General features: G+C 43.5%; 2 protein-coding genes across 2 annotated transcripts in view; both read left to right on the top strand.

Moving 5' to 3' along the window:
• Nucleotides 1–15,108, top strand: part of LOC132471694 (RNA polymerase II elongation factor ELL-like) — a 35,540-nt gene extending 20,432 nt beyond the window's left edge. Inside the window, exons 5-14 of the mRNA XM_060070920.1 lie at nucleotides 3,270–3,538; nucleotides 6,114–6,238; nucleotides 6,646–6,760; nucleotides 6,993–7,515; nucleotides 7,728–7,852; nucleotides 8,747–9,263; nucleotides 10,171–10,222; nucleotides 10,627–10,798; nucleotides 11,932–11,976; nucleotides 12,599–15,108. Of these exons, the coding sequence (XP_059926903.1) occupies nucleotides 3,270–3,538; nucleotides 6,114–6,238; nucleotides 6,646–6,760; nucleotides 6,993–7,515; nucleotides 7,728–7,852; nucleotides 8,747–9,263; nucleotides 10,171–10,222; nucleotides 10,627–10,798; nucleotides 11,932–11,976; nucleotides 12,599–12,715 (2,060 nt within the window). The 3' untranslated portion in view covers nucleotides 12,716–15,108. The remainder of the gene's footprint in view (nucleotides 1–3,269; nucleotides 3,539–6,113; nucleotides 6,239–6,645; nucleotides 6,761–6,992; nucleotides 7,516–7,727; nucleotides 7,853–8,746; nucleotides 9,264–10,170; nucleotides 10,223–10,626; nucleotides 10,799–11,931; nucleotides 11,977–12,598) is intronic.
• A 957-nt stretch (nucleotides 15,109–16,065) lies between these two features.
• The window catches only part of wdr93 (WD repeat domain 93), a 9,867-nt gene continuing 2,952 nt past the window's right edge, over nucleotides 16,066–22,980 (top strand). The window contains exons 1-11 of the mRNA XM_060071947.1: nucleotides 16,066–16,235; nucleotides 16,495–16,756; nucleotides 17,478–17,679; nucleotides 18,047–18,111; nucleotides 18,377–18,455; nucleotides 18,552–18,637; nucleotides 19,053–19,128; nucleotides 19,882–20,047; nucleotides 20,384–20,460; nucleotides 21,866–21,952; nucleotides 22,128–22,259. Of these exons, the coding sequence (XP_059927930.1) occupies nucleotides 16,529–16,756; nucleotides 17,478–17,679; nucleotides 18,047–18,111; nucleotides 18,377–18,455; nucleotides 18,552–18,637; nucleotides 19,053–19,128; nucleotides 19,882–20,047; nucleotides 20,384–20,460; nucleotides 21,866–21,952; nucleotides 22,128–22,259 (1,198 nt within the window). The 5' untranslated portion in view covers nucleotides 16,066–16,235; nucleotides 16,495–16,528. The remainder of the gene's footprint in view (nucleotides 16,236–16,494; nucleotides 16,757–17,477; nucleotides 17,680–18,046; nucleotides 18,112–18,376; nucleotides 18,456–18,551; nucleotides 18,638–19,052; nucleotides 19,129–19,881; nucleotides 20,048–20,383; nucleotides 20,461–21,865; nucleotides 21,953–22,127; nucleotides 22,260–22,980) is intronic.

Below are 22,980 nucleotides of genomic sequence, written 5' to 3'. Positions count from 1 at the left end.
ATATAAAGTTAAAAGACAGATTTTTGAATTATTTAAGGTTGAAGGTTTTGTCCTGTTTATTATGAAGTGGGTAAGAAAGGAAGGTATGGGCGAGAGCAGGGAAGACTAGCAGCAAAGGACAGGCAGGAACACGGTCAGGAATCAAACACCGGGCGCTGCGATAAGGACTGGGCCTTAACGGTACACGCTCTACCAGGTGAACCACGGGGCGCTCACAACACACACGTTTTCGGTAGGCTTGCGGTATGAACTGTGCAGTGTAAAAGGAAATCCACTTTGTGAAATAATTTACATGTATTTGTGCAAATGGGCATTTAGCATATCATTTCTCGTGGCTTCATATATTTTCTGTCTCAAGTTCAGCATAGGTCAGCACAGCTCCTGGCCTCCTGCCCTTCAAAGCTCCCCATATCCCATATCTTTATACTGTGGAAGCGGTCCTGCCAGTCTGGTCCTCCGCATTGATCTTATCATTGGATTCTGAACACCTGGGTTCCAGTAGATCAATGAGCAAATAAAATCTTCAGGAAGACATGCATCGGCAGGCCGTTTCCCCCTCCCCTCCCTTTCCCCCTCCTCCTCCCCGCTTCACTTTTGACACGGTAATGCAATATTGTATCTTGGCGTGCGTCTAGACGTTGCAGCCAGCGGTGGAGAGACACAGACAGTTAGTAGAGAGAGAGAGAGACAGAGAGAGAGAGCGAGAGAGAGAGAGAGAGAGTGGGAGAGAGAGAGAGAGAGAGAGAGAGAGAGAGAGAGAGAGAGAGAGAGAGAGAGAGAGAGAGAGAGAGAGAGAGAGAGAGAGAGAGAGAGAGAGAGAGAGAGAGAGAGAGAGAGAGAGAGAGAGCGCAAGAGAGAGAGCGCAAGAGAGAGCAAGAGAGTGAGAGGCTCCTGCTCCAGGGTTTGGAACTGTCTGTCTAGCTCTATTGTGTAACATCAGCCCTTGGTCGTAGTGTTTGGTTATGAGTTAGCAACATGCGTGCTAACAGGACATATCTAATAACACCAGCTCTTGAACGTTCTCGACCCCCCCCTGCCTGGGGGTAGTAAGTGAGAATAGGCCACAGCTACTTTCAGACACGTCCTGACTCATAGCGCACATTCTTCCCAACCCTGACACAGCTGTTATACAAATTGTGATGTGTTTTCGGTATGGATTTACGGAGAAAGGTAACGGTGCCTTATCTGACGTCAACGCATTCTTGATGTGGTTGAAGAAAGAAGGCCTAGCCTTTGACCTTCAAAGCACAGCTTAACCCTGTAAAGGGATTAACGCAGAGAGATGTCTATCTCCCTTGGCCCTGCTGTGTGTGCCAGAAGCCTGCCGTGGCCTAGCCTTAGCCTAGCCTAGCCTCATGACGGATGTGCAGTTGAAGTTGTTTCAGGGTAGTCCCTAACAGATTTGGTTAGTTGACTTACGGCAGGCGTGCCCAACCTTTTTTGACCCAAGATCTACTTTTCAAGTAGCCAACCTCCCGAGATCTACCAGCCTAGTGTCAACATTGCAAACCTGTTGACACTAGGCACATGCAAGCAAGGGGGGGGGGAGGGGGGGGGGGGGGGGGGGGGGTTGTATCGTGAACCTATGGACTTCAGTGGGGGTTTCATTCCGTCTGCGCACGGCACCTTCTCAACAATAATCAATAATCTTCCTCCCACTCAGGGTGAAAATTTTATTTCATTTTTTAATTTTATTAAAAAATATATATATATCTTCTTCACCCCTCGCGGTCGACTTGGGATCTGTCGGTGGTCTACTGGTAGACCGCGATCGACTGGTTGGGCACCCCTGACTTACGGCATAGTTATGGTTTGAAATCTAACGCAACGCGATGACCACGCAGACTTTTTGACGCAGTCGTGAACCTGTTTTGGTTCTGCGGCGGGTTTTAGTGAGCGGACCAATCACAGCCCTAGCTGCTGCGTTGCCTCGACGCAATTTTTGGGAGGCGCATGTCAGGTCCTTGCGGTGAACCCCCTTGTGTTGTGTCAACGTCCAACCATAACTAAGCCTTTACACTCGAGAGGCGATTCGCCCCTTCGTGTATATATTATAGATGTACATATTTTTAATGATTGCACTCTCAGCCTTAAAGTCGTGTTTTTCCGAATTCATCATTGGGCGTCAAAAAGAGGAGTTGGTTGGGTTCGATTTTCGTTCCATTTGCCGTCTCTGTTGACTTACAGAGTTGCTATTAATGTGAGGGTAATACACTTTGAATTTATTTCCGACGATTTCCAATGTGTCCCGGGTTTGCCAATAATTCAGCACTATTTTCGGCACAGTGATGATTAGGCTAGCCGCGATGCGCAGCTGACATGTCAGCGTAGACGACACAGCAAGAAGCAGCGGAAAATATAATTGCGCCAGCGGCACATCCCAGGTAGCCTAATGATCCCAGCGCCGAAAAAAGCTCACAAATTATTTGTGGGTTTGCAGATAAACGATAAAAGATTGCGTTGTTACTGGCAATTGTTTTGAATCAGCTACTATTTTTAACACATTGGGCATTTACAGATATCTCGGCGTATCCCTTTAATCTCACATCAGCCCCATAGACTGGCAATGTGGTTGTTTGTCTCTGGCTGTCGCTGTGAAATGCATGAAATTTCAACATTTGAATACAATTGTATGAATACAATTAGGGCTGAACGATTAATCAAATTTAAGTCGACATCGCAATGTAATAGAATGCGATTAGCAAATCGCAAAGGCTGTGATTAATATAAAAATAACTTTTAACCAAACACATTTGTTACTGTAACTGACTTGGGATCAGTTCGATTCGTATTTCTTTTTCTTTTACAATTCAATAGTTAAATAAAGCTGTTATAATATAAATTCATGCATCAATTCATCTCAACACATAGGCCTGGCCTAAAGGAAAGAGCAGTTTATATGTTGCTTCCAATGTTGTGTTTGTCATACTGTAGAATGATTTATTTATTTCTTATGACAAATGTACTTATTGTAAGTCGCTTTGGATAAAAGCGTCTGCTAAATGCCCTAAATGTAAATGTAAATTTATTGCTTGTTTAATGAATAATACAGAACATAAGGAGTTTTAGAAAGAAGAATCACATTCTAAATCGCAATATTGTGCGACATTATTGGTTGAAATAATCGCAATTCGATTATTTCCCCAAATCGTTCAGCCCTAAATCCAAACCTGCTTCAACAGCAGGCTTGTCTTTCTAAGAGAAAGCTTACTTGGCTGTCCCTATTCCCGCTCATCCATAAAAACCCAACATTTCTCCCTACCTTCCAGATAAATGTGTCAAGTTCCCCAAGCGGCCGGTCCTGTACCCTGCCACCGCTCCCCCACCAGACCATGGTCTCCTCAAGCACTCCCCCCCCAACCGGAGGGCCCCAGGGCCGCCCGGGGCCCCAGGGGTGGTGACCCAGCGGCCCCTGAAGGAGCGGGTCATCCACCTACTGGCCCTCAAGCCCTACCGCAAGCCTGAGCTGCTGCTATGGCTGGACCGCGAGAGGGCCCCGCCGCGGGACAAGGCCGACCTGGGCCCCGTGCTGGACGAGGTGTGTATGCTTTATATGTGTGTGTGTGTGTGTGTGTGTGTGTGTGTGTGTGTGTGTGTGTGTGTGTGTGTGTGTGTGTGTGTGTGTGTGTGTGTGTGTGTGTGTGTGTGTGTGTGTGTGTGTGTGTGTGTGTGTGTGTGCGTGCGTGTCTGTCTGTAAATGTGTTATTTTGTACACGCACACAACATGGAAAGAATGTATCTGCTACTATTGTACGACTGCAAGAGTTTCAAACTACCAGCGATGGTCGGTGTAGTTAAAACAGAGAGTGAGTAAGAGGAAGGTTTTTCTCTATGCATATTTTTCTCTGGTGTTTTTGTGGTGTTTTTTCTGTGTTTGAGTATGGATATGGGGCATCTTCATCCACATATGTGGGTGTGGCTGTCTGTTTGTGTGTGTGTTTGTTCACGTCAGTGTGTGTATGTGAGTGTGAGTGCACACAGCAGTAAGTGTGTTTTTGTCTGTGTGTGTGTGTTTGTCTGTGTGCAAGTCTGTGTATTTGCGTGTGTGTGTGTGTGTTTGTTCACATCAGTGTGTGTTTGTCTGTGTGTCTGTGTGCAAGTCTGTGTGTGTGTAGATGTCAGTGTGTGTAATTAGGTCAGCTGTGTAATGACCTCTTGTGAGGTAGTGCTGCTGCAGGGCAGGTCTGCTCTGTCAGAAGACCTCCCACAGATTGATGTCCTCAGAGAAAGGCAATCTGGCTCCAATAGACCAGGGGTTAAAGCGTCCTCACACAGACTGTGAGACCGTCTGTCTGTCTGTCTGTTTGTCTGTCAGTCTATCTTTCTCCGTCTATCTTTCTCTTTCTCTGTTTCCCCATGTCCGTCTGTCTCTGGCACTTTGTATATCTAGGTCAGACTATGAGTGTATCTATGGCTTTCTACCTTTCTGTGGGTCTATCTTTGTCTATCTCTCTCTCTCTTATAGTTCTGTCATGCTTTTATTAGAGGTGTCCTTGGCTAAGCTTTGACATTGCCAAACTGGTTTTCTCGACGTTGTGGAATACTGTTGAATAATTTATCTTTGATCATTCTTTATGCGGCTCAATGATACCAAATTTGGGTTACTTTTAAAATGATCAATTTGCATTTAAGGGTTTCCCATAGCTACTAACAAACTGATTTATTTTCCACTATATGACGACATATTTATTCAATTTGACAGAAAATATAGGCTACTATAAGCTTACTATAGTATTCGATTACATATTTAAAATACATGTTAATGTACCAGTCACCATACCAGAACCATTAAATTTAGCATCACAGCGAAAATGCACTACCTAGTACAGAAGGAAGGAAACATTACAGCTGCTGGTGAGACAGTATGCATTTTACTTTATTTTTTGCTTTTAATTGTTTAGAAATTAAAAAGACTGATCCCCCACAGAAAAACATTGTATATCATAAAGGCTATTCCTTCTAGAAGCCAAGCAATGCCAAGGTCTTACTCATTGGGCAATCCCATTCTTCAAACGCAATGTCCCACTGTTGAGCCATTTTCCCACCAAGACGATTCAACTATAGAGTACTAAAGTGTGACATCACGTTTCCGTAGCAACCGATATTCGGTTCTAAACCAACCAAATTAACAAGGGGAAATCCTATGCCCCACGAACTCTATATAGAAAATGAAAGATTTTTAGCGAATTGATTTGCGAGTTTGATTTACCAAGTAATATTGAGAATAGATTGTCTTCATATAAAAGAAAAAAACTAAAGTAACGTCTTCAAACTTTTCTTTTTAATACCCCAGGGGAACACAAGAAAGCCTCAACATGTTTCGATTGGTAGTGATTTTCACCTCTTGAAATTGATTTATTTTAATTTTGAAAGAAACAACACATGGCAGCAATGGAAAACGCAATTTCTCGTTCGGTTGTTTAGAACTGAAAATCCGGTTGCCAGGACAATGTGACGTTTTCACTTTAGTACTCTATTGAAGTTGACGTTGGCTTGATTCCTTTCTCTTGAATATTTGACGTGTTGGAGATTCGAGGTCACCCCTAGTTTAATCTGTGATACATTTGAACGAGTGTATTTTCTCTGTTAAAACAGCTTAAGACTGAATCCCACTAAGTCTTAGCAACTCTTTCATTTTGAAGTCACAAATAAAAATAACATGCCTTTTAAAAGAGAAGAGGGACATATTATCCTGATATTATGCATGTTACACTTTCTGCATTATTCATGGTTCGAAGAATACTAGTTGGGCTCATTTGAAGGATCAAAGCTGGGTTATGTTGTGCTGTGGGAACCACTTTGTGTGTTTTTTTTGAGCAACACGCTATGGGGAAAAAGTCAGCCCATGTGTTGTGTGCTCTATTTAGAAGCTTTTGTTTGTTTTATGGTTGAATTCATGAGCAAAAATCTGCAGCGAATGTTCACTAAACTCAACAGTAAATAAATGAATAATCTTTATTCATCCGCAATGTTCTGTTTAAATATTTGCTCCGTCCCCACATGTCTGCTACTAAGTGGTTCAGTGCTTCCCGGACCAGTGGAGGGCCATGGGATGAAGTGATTATATGAGGAGAGGAGATGGAGGATGTGACCGGTGTGTGAATGTCTTCCAGGTGGCCAGGCTGAGTGCCAAAGACAGCGGTTACCTGCTGAGGGACGACTTCTACAGGCTGGTACAGAAGGACTGGCCCGGCTACTCCGAGGATGAGCGACAGCTGCTGGGAAGACTCCTGGCCAGGTTAGTGCAGAGCCAGGAGATACGGAAATCTGCATCCCTCTGTTTTTGTTTTTGTTTTTGATGGGTACCTGCAGCAATGCTATTCCAAGCCCCTAAGTTCAACCTTAGGGAAGTATCGCTGTAAGTCGTGTTGGAAAAATTATCTCCTAAGTGATGAAATATTTTTTTGGTAAAGTTGTTAAGTCAAAATAAGCGAGGCAGGCTTTGGTCCAGGAACCACCAGCTTTTCCTTGGTTCCGCTTTGCAAACAAAAATGTAAACATTACGTCATGCCTGTGTCGGAATTACAGAGCTTGGTGCATTTCCCACTGTAGTCCGTTAAATTCTCAGACCTTCCCCAAAACAGCAATAAGGCACAGCAAACACAGCCAATAGTGTGATGCGTGTTGTCATCGTCTTTGTTACAGGAAGACGCACATGCAGAACATCAGCCAATCACGGACTTCCCTCCCCAGCCCATCCCTTCAGAAGACCTCCGAGAATTCCACGCAGAATCCCAACGCAGCCAAAAATCGAACAGTGGTACGTCTCTCAAACTTTAATATTTCTTTGTCTTTTGTTAATTTGTTCCCTTGCTCATTTATTTATTAATTTGTTTGCTAGTTAATTTGATTGTTCTTTCTTTTCTCTCTATTCCCTTTTTTCTCTGTCTCTTTATTTCTGACTTTCTTCCACTATTCCACTTTACTTATTTCTCTCTCTCCTTTTCTCACCCCTTCTTTCCTTCTCCCTTTCTTCTCTCTTCTCTCCCCAGAAACGCCCAGTGCCTTCAGACCCGCAGGACAGCGGGGCGCTCAAGAAGCCCAGGCTAGTGGACGGCAGGCTAGCGGACGGCAGGCTAACGGACGCAAGGCTAGCTGAGGCTAGGCTAGCGTCAGACGTGAGGCTCCGCCCCCCGCTTCCCGTGACAAGCACCACCAACATGACAAAGATAAAATCAGGCCTAGGCCAGACCCCTGCTTTCTCTGACCCCAGCTTCCACACTAAGACTGAGATCCAGGCGACCACAGCTCAGAGCCAAGTGGTAGCCGGTCAAAATGGCTTCCCAATCGTTCACAAACTGTTCGGCTCCCCCTTGGAGCCAGACGTCAGGAAAGAGGGCCCCACCGCCCCGATTGGCCATCAGGGAGCCGGCCCTGATGCTGGCCAGCCCCAGACACTCGCCAGCAACCAGCACAAGAAGAAGAAGTCCAAAAAGCACAAGGACAAGGAGCGGGAGAGGTTAAAAGACAAGGAAGAGCGTCCGTGGATAGAAAGCAGCCTGGACAAACTCCACAGTAAGGGTCTTTAATCGTGTTGTTTCAGCCCAGTCATGAGGAACGTGATTAAAAAATCGGTTCAATTGTATAATTATTCTTTTTTTATTACGTTGAAGCCCATGTTTTGGTACCCAGAATGCTTATTGACGTCCGCTTCCCGGACCATGGGATGAAGTGATGACATGAGGAGAGGAGGTGGAGGATGTGACCGGTGTGTGAATGTCTTCCAGGTGGCCAGGCTGAGTGCCAAAGACAGCGGCTACCAGCTGAGGGACGGCTTCTACAGGCTGGTACAGAAGGACTGGCCCGGCTACTCGGAGGAGGAGAGACAGCGGCTGGGAAGACTCCTGGCCAGGTTAGTGCAGAGCCAGGAGAAACGCAAATCTGCATCCCTCTGTTTTTGTTTTTGATGGGTAGGATCGTCTGCTGGTGAGGTTGTTAAGCCCCCTGCTGAAAGGTTCGAGGTTCAAACCATGAGCCTCAGCTTACATGTAGCAATTCTATTCCAAGCCCCTAAGTTCAACCTTACAGGCTTGGTTATTGGTCCAAGTCGACGCAATGCAAGGGGATTTACAGAGCCATAACGTACTTGAAGACCCTACTTGCGTCAACCCCTAGGGCCTGACGTGCGCCTCCCAAAGATTTTAACCCTGCTTCGAGGCGACGCAGCAGCGAGGGCTGTGATTGGTCCGCTTACTTAAACCCGACGCAGAACCAAAAAAGGTTCACGACTGCTTCGAAGTGTCTGCGTGGTCATTGCGTTGCGTCGACGTGGAACCATAACTGAGCGATGAAATAGTTTTGAGCTACAGCTGCAATCATTTTTTTCCACAGATGACCTTACGGCCTCTTTCTCTGTCTTTAAATTGCATTAAGCGCAATTCCCTTAAATTGACAAAGTCAAAATAAGCAAGGCAGGCTTTGGTCCAGGAACCACGGTGCTTTCCCTTGGCTCAGCTGTAGTACATCGTATCCCGAACGGCTGCTTCTCGACAACTAAGCCCCTATCACATGTTTGATAAAGACTTTCCCCTGCCGCTTTTGCAAACAAAAATGTAAACATTACAGCATGCCTGTGTTGAATTAAGAGGCTTGGTGCGTTTCCCACTGTAGTCCGTTCAATTCTCAGACCTTCCCCAAAAACAGCAGCAAGGTACAGCAAACACAGCCAATAGTCTGATGTGTGATGAGATCTCTGATTTTCTCTCAACTTCTTCCCTTCTCCCTTTCTCCTCTTCTCTCTCCCCAGAACCACCCAGTGCCTTCGGACCCGCAGGACTGCGGGCTCCTAAACAGGCCCCGACTAGTGGACGCCAGGCTAGCGGACGGCAGGCTAGCGGACGCCAGGCTAACGGACGCAAGGCTAACTGAGGCTAAGCTAGCTGAGGCGAGGCTAGCTGAGGCGAGGCTAGCTGAGGCTAGGCTAGCGTCAGATATGACAAAGATCAAAGCAGGCCTTGGCCCGATCTCTCCTGTCACTGACCCCAGCTTCCACACTAAGACTGAGATCCAGGCGACCACAGCTCAGAGCCAAGTGGTAGCCGGTCAAAATGGCTTCCCAATCGTTCACAAACTGTTCGGCTCCCCCTTGGAGCCGGCAAAGCCAGAGGCCAGGACAGAAAGCCCCACCACCCCGATTGGCCATCAGGGAGGTGGCCAGCACAAGAAGAAGTCCAAAAAGGAGCGGGAGAGGTTAAAAGACAAGGAAGAGCGTACGTGGATAGAAAGCAGCCCGGAGCACAAGCAGAGCCTCGACAAACTCCACGGTAAGGGTCTTTAATCGCTGTGTGTTGTTTCTTTGTTTATTCTTGGTTGAAGCCTACGTTTTGGTACCCAGAATGCGGCTATAACTGTGACATTATTGTTCCTATGTTGTTGGTCTGCCTTTACGCAAAGCACTGCAGTCGTTATTTTGAGAGATGACCGACATAATATTGCAGTGATTAAAGTGCGCACAAAAGAACATTACCGCAAAAGAACATTACTGCAAGCTTTGAACTGACTCTCCGAGAAGTGTGTGTGTGTGTGTGTGTGTGTGTGTGTGTGTGTGTGTGTGTGTGTGTGTGTGTGTGTGTGTGTGTGTGTGTGTGTGTGTGTGTGTGTGTGTGTGTGTGTGTGTGTGTGTGTGTGTGTGTGTGTGGTTTTCATGGATGCTCACAGGGTATTATTTCATATATCACTTTCTGTGTGTGTGTGTGTGTGTGTGTGTGTGTGTGTGTGCATGTGTGCGTGAGTGTGTGGTTTTCATGGATGCTCACAGGGTATTATTTCATATATCACTTTCTGTGTGTGTGTGTGTGTGTGTGTGTGTGTGTGTGTGTGTGTGTGTCTGTTTCTCCCCTGAGCTCACAGTGTGTTATGTGCCTGATTGACTCAATAACAGCTCTGTGCAGTACAGTCTCCTGACACCCTCAAGCACTATCTGCCATGCCCACTGCTGGGCGGGCACACACACACACACACACACACACACACACACACACACACACACACACACACACACACACACACACACACTCACACTCACACTCACACTCACACTCACACTCACACTCACCTGAAACATAACAACGCTTTGCGTAACATTTTGCTATTGTGTGTGTTAGGTCTTTTGGATGAAAACATTTTTTAGTATCTAATTTCATTTTTTTTTTTACTATTTTTTTCTCACAGATCCTGAAATTATCAATGCTGTGCCATCTGAGGAGAAACCGGACTACGTTCTGTGAGTTGTTTCACGGTTCTATAGTCTTACAATTTGCATAAACATGTTGATGTCACAGTTGTGTGTCAGAATGAATAATGTTAATTATTTTATAGGTACACATTAGATTCGAAACTTTAGGTAGAAGGTAGCAGAAATTATCATTATTGTAGATTGGTTAGACTGAAATAATAGAATGCAGTATACAAAAATAAGTGGCGCTACAGTGAGGTAGAAAAGCATTATGGTGCCATCTTGTGGAGATGAGTGGGAAGAGCATAGAAATAATTAAAAATATATATATTCTGACAAGAGAAGAAGAACAATGAGCTCCCATATCTTCCATAATGACAAACACAGACATACTTTTCCAACATTACATGTATTGAGGTCACAAATGACAAATGTGTGACCCCCGTTTTTAGGAAATACCCCAGCATCGTCACTGTGGAGCAGCGTGAGGGCTACCAGACGGACTTCTGCAGCGAGTACAGCGAGTACATTGACCTGCACTCCCGGATCGCCACCATCACACACATGTTCGTTCAGCTGGCCTCCAAGATCAAGAGCCTCTCGCCAGGGACACAGCAATACAAGGTACGGCAAAGACAGGCACAAACACCACTGCTTATTGTCATAACTCACACATACCACTTATCACAGTTGTGATATCTCATAACCATACATACTACTTATCACAATTGTTATAACTGACAACCATATATACTACTTATCAAAATTGTTATAACTCATAACATTACATACTATTTATCACAATTGTTATAACTTATAACCATACATATTACTTATTACAATTGTTATAACTCATTACAATACATACTATTCATCACAATTGTAATAACTCGTAACCATACATACTACTTATCACAATTGTTATAAATCATACCCATACATACTTCTGATCAAAATTGTTATGACTCAAAACAATACATACTGATTATCGCAATTGTTATAACTCATAACCATACATACTACTTATCACAATTGTTTTATAAACCAGGTACTGGACTACAAATGGGACCCCACACATAACTCATAACACAGAAAACAAACTTAACCTAACATTTATTCTATTTATTTAATATCAACAAATAATAATGCTACGCAGTAGTGTGGATGGCTGCTTCATGTATGATACCTTGAAGACATATCATCCAAACCAGATCAGTCAACAGGTTTAAGGCAGTTAAACAATTAACTTTATAACCTCCTAAACCCGTGACAGGTGGCCATCACACCATTCATAACTAAGTGTTCAACATAGTTTCAACATGTACAAACATGTTAAAGATGCCGCAAATGTTTTATTTGATCATGGGCAAATGTGTGTGCATTATAACATTATAATATAACAGATAAGAGTAATGGTATTATTTCAGAAGTACTTTAGGCCTGTACATAGCCTCACATACACATACAAAAGGACCTTTGTATGCAGCACATACAAAAGCCAAGTGGATGACAAAATCCGCATATGTATCCAAGAAAAGGTGTTGCTATGCTACAACCCAATTTCCCCCCATTAGTGGCCATTTTAACAATGCACCAACATATTTTAGTGACACATGCACATAAACCATAGCCCTGCATGCAACAACACATAATAATACATAACAGCAAAAACAAACCAACTCACTTCAGCTTACTAACATTATTGATTTGTGAAAGCTTGTATTCCAAGTAAATGTTTTGTCTTTTGTATATTCTAGATAATGGAAGACCAAATAATGGAGAAGTACAAGAAGTATAGGAATGTAAGTATTGCAATATTGTCTCTGTCCAGTCAAACTACCGGAAGACAACCTTTGGCTCAATGACAGCTTTTTTTTGATTAAGTGAAATAAAAAAATGGATTTAGTGTTGGACTAACCCTAACCCTAAGCCTGAAAACCAGGAATAACCGAATAGTTTAATGTATTTTTTGGAGAAACCATGTCTCCTCCTGGCACACATTATTCTTGTTAATTCAAATTTACCCAGCCTGCTCAAATCCTAATCACGGAATGAATATCTTTGTGATTGGCTGTTGTTATGAAGCCGTGGGGGGGAGGCTGTGAGTTGACTGGATAAATTGTTCCGCCAAATTGACATAACAATTGAAAATGAAACGCTCCAAGCATGGCTAGAATTGAAATGAAATACTTTCTGCCTTTTACATTCGCTGGCTTGCTTTTGGGATATTTTATTTTTTTCAGCGCAGACAAAGAAATTCACGAAAGTCTAGTTAATAGGTGTTTAATGTTTGAACCCCCAATGTCCACTGTATACCTTTAAAGTCTACCTTCAAGTCCCTATGTGTCATTTTGCTGTTAAAATGGCTCGATGGTTAATTGGAACACTTGAAGGCTAACATTCCTCTCTGTCGGCCCCCTGCAGAAGTTCCCAGGCTACCGGCAAGAGAAGAAACGCTGTGAATATCTTCACGAGAAGCTGTCTCACATCAAACAGCTCATCACAGATTACGACGTCACGCAGACCTCCACCTCCTCGTAGCAGTGGCTCCTCCCCCCACGTGTGACCCACTCATCACTGGGATGGGAGAGTCCCTACTTTACATAAAAGAACAGTGTGGCTTTAAAGATGAGAATAAAGTAGTTCTCGCTTTAAGCATCCTTGGGATCTTACTTCTAGGGTCGTGGCGGAGGATGAATGGATGAAGCTGTGAGTTGCTTTAAAGACACACAAGGTGACTCTGTCAACTCTCTGGACTGTTTTAGGTCCATTCGCTTCAAAGTCTAGCCACTCTGCTGTCCGGAATCAAAACTCCACAGGAAATAATATCCCTCACATTTCAGAGATTACTTTTAAAGGTACCGCCCTTTGTGCTCGCATATTAATGTGTGCATATGAAGTTAAGCGATATAATTGATTATAGTTTTTATTTTATTTTATTTTGATTACTATTATATGTATCATTTTTATTCTTGTTTTTTGTTATTATTATTATTATTATTTTTTTATTATTATTATTATTATATTACTATCTATTGTCGTTTAAGAAATTTGTTTAAGTTTAGGAGGTAGTGAAAATTACATACCAATTCGGAATTCACGGCATGTTTTTCATCCGTTCAAACCATCCTTAATGCAAGCAAAACAAAGCAATGTGTGTTCAAAATGTAATTTAGGAAATATAGCAACTGATTGACATTGGATTACACTACCTCTTGTGCATCTAACATCTCGATTTCAACCCTTATTCCATGTCCGAACCGTAATTTTCTTCGCCTGTGAAGCGTAGGTTGTGTAGGCTGACCTTTTGACATAGACAGAATTTCTGATTCAAACGCATACGCAAGACGTACGCATGTTTGGATACAAGAAGACTGAATCCGATAGACTTTATGATCAGTGCAATCCCTGGATCTTCAGAATGATAAGAATCTTTTAGAATCAGAAACGTATGAGAAACGGTGGAAGAAGTGGTGGAAAAGCTAATGAGAAAACTGTGCTTTATTTTATTACAATGAAAGTATTTACCATACCCCTTCCTTTTGAACGACCATCAAGGGACCAAAAAGGCAAAAGCCTGTAGACCACTGACGCACACTTTTTGATAAGCATTATCTTTTTGCAGTTTATCTATATTATTAATTACAGCATATCATGTTTTGTAGACACGCGTCGGAAATGTCTCTTTTTGTCATTTTTGTAATGCCCTGGACTACTGATGTATTTATTTAACACTAATCTATGTTCTCAAACACTATCTGTTATGTGTTCTCAAACACTATCTATACCATGAAGACATTTTGAGGGGGACTGAGAAGAACAAGATGGTACAACTAGGAAGAGGATTTTATCTATTATCTAATCTGGTTTGGCTTCCAGTGTCCACTGGAGAGTCGTTTGAATCTTTGTCACGTCCTACGAAACTGGGCCTGTTTTTGAAGGAACCTTTGAGACCATATTGGTCTGAAACAAATATATGTAAGTTGGTTCCAACCTGCTGTGGTGAAAGGTGGAGGAGGCCTGCCACTCTTCAGTTGGTCACAATAGCCCCCAACACAATGCCGTTGGAAAGTGTGCTGTCTGAATTGACATTCATGTTGTACTATAATTTTTCATCGTTGGTTGCAGCCTTGGCACTGAATGTCAAAACACACAGCCGACAAATTAGAGGCCTTAAGAAGACACGACCAATCAATCAAGCTGACAATTGTTATGGTTCTCATTATCCTCTTCTGACATCTGCTATCTGCCTTAATGGATTTATTATGCCGAGAGCTGTGCCCACATTTAGTACTACACAATTAGGGAGAACTTCCTCTCATTGACTCTCTCTACTTAGGAAGATTCCAATATGACTTTCACAGGGAGTCTTTGATTTGTAGCCTATCACAGAAGAGGATGTTGTTGATTGACTGAACCCTATGATTAAGTGTACCAATGTAACTATATTGATGACATTTCAGGTACTTTGAATACTGTAAAATTTCCTGTTCCAGGTTAAAAAAAAAAAGGCACATTGCCTTTTGCCAACGTGGTTGTGAAGCAGGATTTTCAAACAGAGAAATCCCCAGATGGACTTTGGAGTTTGATGACAGTGTTTTTTTCTAAGAGTGACGGCTTTTGATTTGAAGACTTTGTACAATTTGTTCTGGGTAAAAGAATCACTGTTCTGTCCGAGTGACGATCAAAACCAAACTTGCTGACAACAACGTTGGGATGGGATTGTGTGTGTGTCTCCAGCGACCACCAGTGTGTGCACTGCAAAATATGTGTTAAATGTGAGGCTATATACCTGCTGAAGGAAAGCTGTGTTTCGCTCACAGGTAGTATAAAAGGAGATTATGCATTCAATTGCATTGTTTATAAATTGCATTTTACAAATGTATACTTTCTCTGTCTGAATTCAAAAGAATAAAAAAAAAGATTCATTGCAAGGCTGGCCTTAAATTGTATTCTTGATTCCCGCCCCACACACACACACGCTCGCACACACACACACACACACACACACACACACACACACACACACACACACACACACACACACACACACACACACACACACACACACACACACACACACTTAGTGGTAGTGAGTAATTACAGAGCTGCACATCGCACATCACATTTACCGATTCCACAGTCAAAGCTAAAATAATGTAGCACCTCTAATACACACACACACAAACAGATAATCGACCAGAATTAACACGATGAATCGGAAAGAAGGCACAGTTACCATTAGTGCACGGAGAGCAAACCCCGTCTACAAGACAAAAAACTAATCAAAAGGTATCCAAATCCACATCAATAATGCCTTGTCATTGTTTGAAAAATATAACAAATGTAACCTCAGTTGAAGACCATATATTTGCGTTTGGATATATATGATGGGCATTAATCAGCTTGTGGCTTTCATGTTTGACTTGCAATATTGTCGGGCTTTTATTTGATAACACGTGGTCTAAAGCCGGTGTTGGCCCCAATGAATGATTAATTTGACAGTAGGCGAAATAAGACCGTTTGAAAGATTTGAAAAGTTTATGAGGCTTTCTGAAGACGCTCTTCTCGGACCATGGTTCTATTGTGTTTTTGGAAGAGAAACGGGACTGCTGTGAGCCTGTGACAATGAGGACGTGTAGGCTGAGAGGAGCCTGAATTGGAGCGTTATTTTGCAAACCTTAGTGCAATTTCCGGTCTCTGACTTCCTGAGATGTATAGGCCAGCCACAGTACCTGGAGTGAGAAAAATAAGAATGTCACAAAATAACTGAAACAACGACCATAAATATGGATTTATTGATGACAAAAAAATACAAAACATGAAAGCAATATCCAAAACCAAATGTCTCAAAGGTAATAATCGAAGTTACGCACTCTCCCTCGCCAATAACGCTGATTAGCTGTTCCTTCGTGAAACGAGAATGCAGGCGAGTTGAGATGAAACGAGGATGTTGGGGATGTTGCCATGGCGACAGGAAGCGTAAACAAGGCTAGCGGCGGTGGTGGTAGTGGTGGTGATCAGATAAGGAGCTCTACCTGGGGAGGTCTACCGTGATAAGGTAAGGAGTATACTTGGAGTGGGGCTTATCAATTTAGAACAAGTATGTAATCTATCTCTAGGCCTACGTTATATTATACGCGCATGTTGGATATGTAGGCTGATAGTTCATCAGGAACATAGATGTAATTACTTTTTAGCCAAGTTGATCAGTTTGAACCCAAGTCTGATGTCCTGACATTCCTCGCTGTGTCACCACAAAAATATATTATTAATATAATGGTAGCCGAAACACTGTATTAATAAACTAATACATACAGGTTGCTGAGTTGACCTAAAGCAGAGAAGTACACAATGGCTATCCCTGAGCCCTCTGAGCAAGACTGGGGTGAGAAAGACAGCGAGAGTTTTCTGACCGATCCTGAAGAACTCTGGGATCGACTGCCCCAGCCTTACCGCATGATCGACAAGGTCCTAGACATATTACTAGGCACGGCCTGGGAATCGATCCTGAAAAGAGAAACAGCCAGGAGTGCATCCCAGAAGAAGCATCCTAATCTCATGCTGTCCGCTGATACACAGGTACATGCACATGCTTTGTTTGCTGTTGTTGTTCTTTTTCTTGCGAGTAGTAGTAGTAGTAGTATATGTGGCAGTGCAGATATCTTCAAAAATAACATCCCTCTCTAATCCTGCGTGCAGGTACACAGGTAGATAGACTAATTGTTGTGGTTGTCATTATATTATTATCAGCTGTATTAGATTGTATTTCGGGCTGTTATAAAGACATTTTATAATTTGCATTATCGTAGTTTACATTATATACATCCTTTATTTGCTTGAATTAAACTATCAATAACGTCACCCATTTTTAGTGGCCCATTTTATTATTTCCAACTCAGTTATAGGCTCCAATCCATACATGGACTTGTTTATCTCCCAAGACACACAACCCGCTTGGCTACCTCGCCTCACTGGCAGAAAACACTGGTGAACACTGTGAATATGTCTGTCTGTCTGCTGCCCGTCTCTCTTTCTGTCTGTCTGTCCGCCTGCCCGTCTCTCTGTCTGTCTGTCTGACCGTCTGCCCGTCTCTCTGTCTGTCTGTCTGCCTGTCTGTCCGTCTGCCCGTCTCTCTGTCTGTCTGTCTGTCTGACCGTCTGCCCGTCTCTCTGGCTGTCCGTCTCTCTGTCTGTCTGTTGGGCTGTCTGTCTGCCTGTCTGTCCGTCTGGCCATCTGTGTCCGTCTGTCTGCCTGTGTCTGTACGCCTGTACGCCTGTCTGTCCCTCTGCGGGCGTCTCAGCTCCCAGAGTGCACCAGCTGCCTGGCGTGCTCAGGCGACGGCCGGTATCTGGCCGTGGGTCACTCCCAGGGGGTGTCTGTGAGCTGCGCCGTCTCCCTGGCCTGCGTCTCCTCCTGGCTCGAGGACGGGCTGGACATCACCGCCATTCGGATGACGGGCGTCGGCCAGGAGGCCTATCTGATCAGCACCGTGGATGATATGGGTGAGTGACAGGAGGGGGGACGGGGGCGGGATAGTCTAGTGGTCAGGGTGTTCAAGCAGATCACAGATGAAAGGTGGTTGGTTTGGTTTCAACCCTAATGTCCGCGGCCTACCTGTCCTTGAGCAAGGTGACTAAAGCCCCAACTTGCTCATGCGATGCATCTATATGAATAAATCACGGAGTGGCTTTGGATAAAAGCATCCTCTAAGGGAAAACTAGGGAATGGTAAATGTGTCCTTTATCCCTCTCAGCTCAACTGTCAGTTCATTCAGTCTTAGTGACGTTCCCTTGTGCTGTTTCTCTTCTATCTACCCACATATTAACCTGACCTCGGAGCGAGTGTATTTACCGTGAACTGTTATTGCAGGTGTCGCCAGAGTCTTCGCACTTAGCGCTGAAAAGATATACCTACTCAAGATCATCAACAAGACGGTGTGTATGGTCATGGTAATAGTGTCACGGACTCACAGTGGAGCCTATGTGCTAATCCTGCCATTATAAGTGCAGTCATGGATGAATCAACAATACATTTGTAAAGGAGGCATTGTCAAAGTCAAAGTGTGAAAGCTTCTAATTTAGTTGAAAATATGTATTTTCATCCACTTTATTTTTTCCGTTTTTTTAATGATGTCATCCTGTTTTTTTAAATGTATTTAAAATATGAAATCTGAGTGACGGAAATTCTTGTCTTTATCAGGAAGACATCAACCAGAGAAATGTGTGCGTGACCTTTGACCTTTCTGAAGGTGGCGATTTCGGAGCGGTGTTAATGAGCTGTAAGGTCCTTCATCTCTGTACTGATGGTTTTATACAGGCTACATTGAGCCAACCGCATGCTCAGATGTGTAAAACATCATTATCTTTTGTCACAGGCAATGGTGCTTTTTGGTTGGACATCTATCATTTCCCCCTAAAATCCTGGCTTGCAGACTTGAAGCAGGCAGCACCTCAGTCCCAGGTAATGAAATTCTACATCTGACGTGTATTACGTTGTATGTTAATGTCAGTAAATCTTGTTCCTTTTTTTAGTAAAATGTGTACTTTTTCCCATTAGCACTCTCTAGTGGCTTGGGGAGTAGTAGCAGTCATATTATTTTCAGATGGGGGTGTCAAAAATGGACCAGAATATTCCTCTATATGGATCGTTTTGTTCTAGAGATTAGATTTAGCTGCAGTAGAACATTTACATTATTCAGGATGACGGTTACATTTTACATTTACTTTCATCATCCATTCATTCAGAGCCAGAGAAAACAAGTATTTTTCTTGATGCATTCAAATGCACAAAAATAAGCCCAGTTGAAGCCGTAGAGATTGTAAAATAAAGACAAAACTATAATTCTAGCCATTGGTCTTTATTTCCTCATTAACAGAAGCCGACAGGTGGAGATGTTAATTGGACTCATTGCTCAGTGCTGATGAAGATCACCTCAGGCAAATTACCAACAGGTAGAATTACAGTACAGCAAAAGCACCTTGAGAACAAATATGTAGACAAAATGCATATGTGTGTGCGATATAGCCCTATATCAACAAGCCGATTATGTAGACCGATTTTAGCCTATCACAGATAATTGGGTATCGTTGTATATGTTTGCCGATATGCACCGATTTATGATTGTAATTACCTCTTTATAAATCCTTTACTGTCGTGGTCGAACCTCTTAGTGCTTTAACTAGTCTTGCATCATGTTCTGAGTGAAGCTCCTCGCCATACTGCAGCTCATTGGTTCCTTTAACTCATGGTTTATGATGATGCTGCTGTGTCCCAAAGCATTGCTGGAGGGAGAGCAGCAAATCCCAAGGAGCTGTTCTATCCCCAGGATACCACAATATATATACTGACTCAGAGGGTATATATCATATATATATATATATATATATATATATATATATATATAATAATTATATATAATAATTATTATATAATAATATATATTTTTTAAATATCAGCCGATCCATCAATATCTGTATTCTGTACTCCCGATCGGTATTAGCTCCTAAAGTACGGTATTGGTCGGGCTCTAGTGTGTGTGTGTGTGTGTGTGTGTGTGTGTGTGTGTGTGTGTGTGTGTGATTGTGCAACACAATTTGCATTCAGCTCATATTCGTCCACCACTTCGCGGTTCTGGTGATTTTGTCCCATCGGTTTGATCTTTGCATTTTTTTTTAACACAACAGAACGCATGTGCTTCTTTGCAGGAAAAACACTTCAGAATCCAGCGGAGCTCTTAAAGAAAGCAGAGCAAGGCGGTGGTATGGGTTCTGGACAGAACCACATGATCGGTGTTCACCAGTGGAAGGATCAAGACGCTGCGTTCAGGTCCAAGTACGGGTCCAATTCAGACCACGTGGGAACCCAGCCTTGGTACAGTAGAGAGTTCAAAGACAGTGTCGGTCGTTACTTATTGATTCTGTCAAAAGCAGCACTGGGAGTTTCCAAATCCCCAGTGGTGAATGACTTTAGACAGAGGCCAAGTTGATCTAATTAGGTTATACATTGAGATCACACAGCGATGATGTAATGCATTCAACTGCGTTCATATAACTGGGTATGATACATTTCTGGAGACGATTCGACTCGCAAGAGCAAAGAGTGCGTTAAAAGCCAAATGGCATCCACCGTCAGTTTTATAAAGCAGGCCGGCTCCATTCAGGCTTCCACTCTGCCCACTGAGACCCGCATCATTACTCTGTATTTCAGCCTTGGCAGCATGCACTTCCTGCAGCTGTGTGGAGTGGCGACTGGTTCAGGTGCAGAAGCGACGACCACCCACACAGGTTTGTGCGAGTTAAGGCTCTGGGCTGCAACAGAGATAAAGAGGAGAATTTATACTTGGGACCATCATTTGATTATTTGGGATACAAAGGTACTCCGAAATAACCACAAGGGCTGTAATTCAGCGTCGTCATCGATGTATGGATGAGAGGGACGCATTGGGCGCCGTGTTTTAAAATAAGTAACTGTGATTACAAATAATCACAATGCGAAAAAGGTGTGCAACCATGTTGCCTGCCAAGGCTGCCAGCTGAGAGCACACAGAGAGAGAGAGAGAGGGAGAGAGTGGGTCAGACAGAGGGACGGAGGCACTCGGTGAGAGAGAGAGAGTGAGAGACAGAGAGAGAGAAAGAGAGTGAATGGGAGACAGCTCTCATACACTTGTGGTCAGCATCAGGTGCATGATGTTATCTCAGCCATGCCAGCGGCAGAAACTAAACAACACCCCAACTAGTCAGGCATGGGTGTGGTATTGGCATTTGTAGTGGAGAGCTGTGGTGATGCCATGGTCCAATTAAGTTAAGAAGAGCTTATAACAGCTTCCATAGTAGGATTTGACACAAAAGCCCCAAGAAATCAGGACTTCATTTTGGCCTAATGCGGGATGTATCAATGCTATGGCCTACCAGTTGAGCAAGACAGGAGCAGACAAAACTCACTCTCTTAAGCTGCTCATTTGTAATGGCCTATTTCTCAAGAGCTGTGTAATTAACAGAGAAGACGATGCATTAGCGATGCATTAGAGGTGCTACATTATTTTAGCTTTGACTGTGGAATCGGTAAATGTGATGTGCGATGTGCAGCTCTGTAATTACTCACTACCACTAAGTGTGTGTGTGTGTGTGTGTGTGTGTGTGTGTGTGTGTGTGTGTGTGTGTGTGTGTGTGTGTGTGTCAGTGTGTGTGGGCTCTGAGTGTGTGTGTGTGTGTGTGTGACATGATCCAGTCAGCGTGGTTCTGGATCTGTAACCTCCTCAATGTCAACAGTGACACATGATTGATCCAAGAATAGTCATCCTGAAGTCCCGACCATCGCCCCCCAGCCACCCCCTTATTGAAGCTGTGTCTGTCTCCCCTAGTCCAGCGATGGTTGGTGGACGGTCTGCTGAGTCACTGGCTTGGCCCCTGTCTCTGCTGCTTGAGTGGCCTTTCTCTGAGCCCCGAACCGCAGCGCAGAGCCCTGCGTCACCAAGCTCTTAGTCAGACCTTTGTGTCTTTCTTAATATATATATTTATTTTTTGACAGACACTTTTTTTTTCTTCTTTCATTAACATTTAAGAAGATGAATCGTGGAACATATTTTAAAGCCCCTGTTAATTAAATCATATAATAGCCATTTAAAGGGCATTGGTGGATGAGGTGTTGATGAGAGGAGTACAGTCTCTCTGGTCCTATATATCCTCTTAGGTGAGGTGCCAGAGTCTATTTGCCTTTGGTGGACGGGCAGCCATAACCTTCTCCAGTATTCCCTGTGCAAGGCAAAGGATAAACACGGTAGGATTTTCTCTGTTACAATATTGGTATTGTGCAATGCAAAACATAAAAAAAAAGGAAAATTATTTCGAATAATTTGTACGTTTTCTCTGTCGCTCACAGCGGGCAGGTCTGATTGATATTGAAACCGTTGTATTGAGTCTTGATTTTGAGTGTTGGGTGTGGTTGGGTTGAGATGTGGATCCTAGACCAGCCATGCTGTGGCCCAACGCTCAGGAGATCGTCTGCTCCGCCATCAGCCAAAGCAGTCGCTACATCGCCCTGGGTCTGGAGCCGGACCTGGTCTCAGTCTGGGACAGGCAGACAGGTCAGTTATGAGAGCTGGACTAATGCCGTTTTCATTACTGGTATCTACTTTCTGTACACTGTGGCTAGCCAAATGAGGCGCATAATGTGTGTATGAAAGGCTTTTTGAAACCGCCCGTACCCCGGACTTCACTTTGATGTTTCCCTGCTTTGAAAGTGAGCAGCAAGTGGGTCTCAGTGGTGTCCACCTTCTATTGTTGTCTTCCATCAGTGAGCTTATATGGATGCCCTTTCTCTTATGCTTTCGGTCACTCCCGTTGCATTATTCATGTCCTTAGTGTAATAATCCTGCGTTATCTTTTTTATTTCTGTTATGTCCATGGGCCACTGCCGTTACATGATTTATGTCATTAGTGTTATATTCATGTTCCATTCCTAGGATACCCATGCCATTTCTGCCTGGCACTGATAGATCAGCAACGATGATAACACTACTATTAATTAAATTACTGACTCCTCTTCAAAGACGGTGAACTGCGACGTGCGACCTCGCCATTTTTACATCTGCTGCAACACCATTAGCCGAGGCATGCACAGAATCGGAATGACTTTTCAGTGCCGATGTGTGGTCTCAAGCAAGGTAGTGCTTTCACTCCATTTACTCTGCGTGTCTTCCTCTTGCAAAGCTGAGACATTATGTCAAAGGGGCCAGCCACACTTCTCTTTTACGAGCCAGTCGTTTAGCCAACGTTTATCAAAAGTGACATCCATTTCGTTTTTGG

This window comes from Gadus macrocephalus, chromosome 14, assembly GCF_031168955.1.
Source record: "Gadus macrocephalus chromosome 14, ASM3116895v1".
Lineage (NCBI taxonomy): Eukaryota > Metazoa > Chordata > Actinopteri > Gadiformes > Gadidae > Gadus > Gadus macrocephalus.
This window is presented reverse-complemented; position numbering and strand designations above follow the sequence as displayed.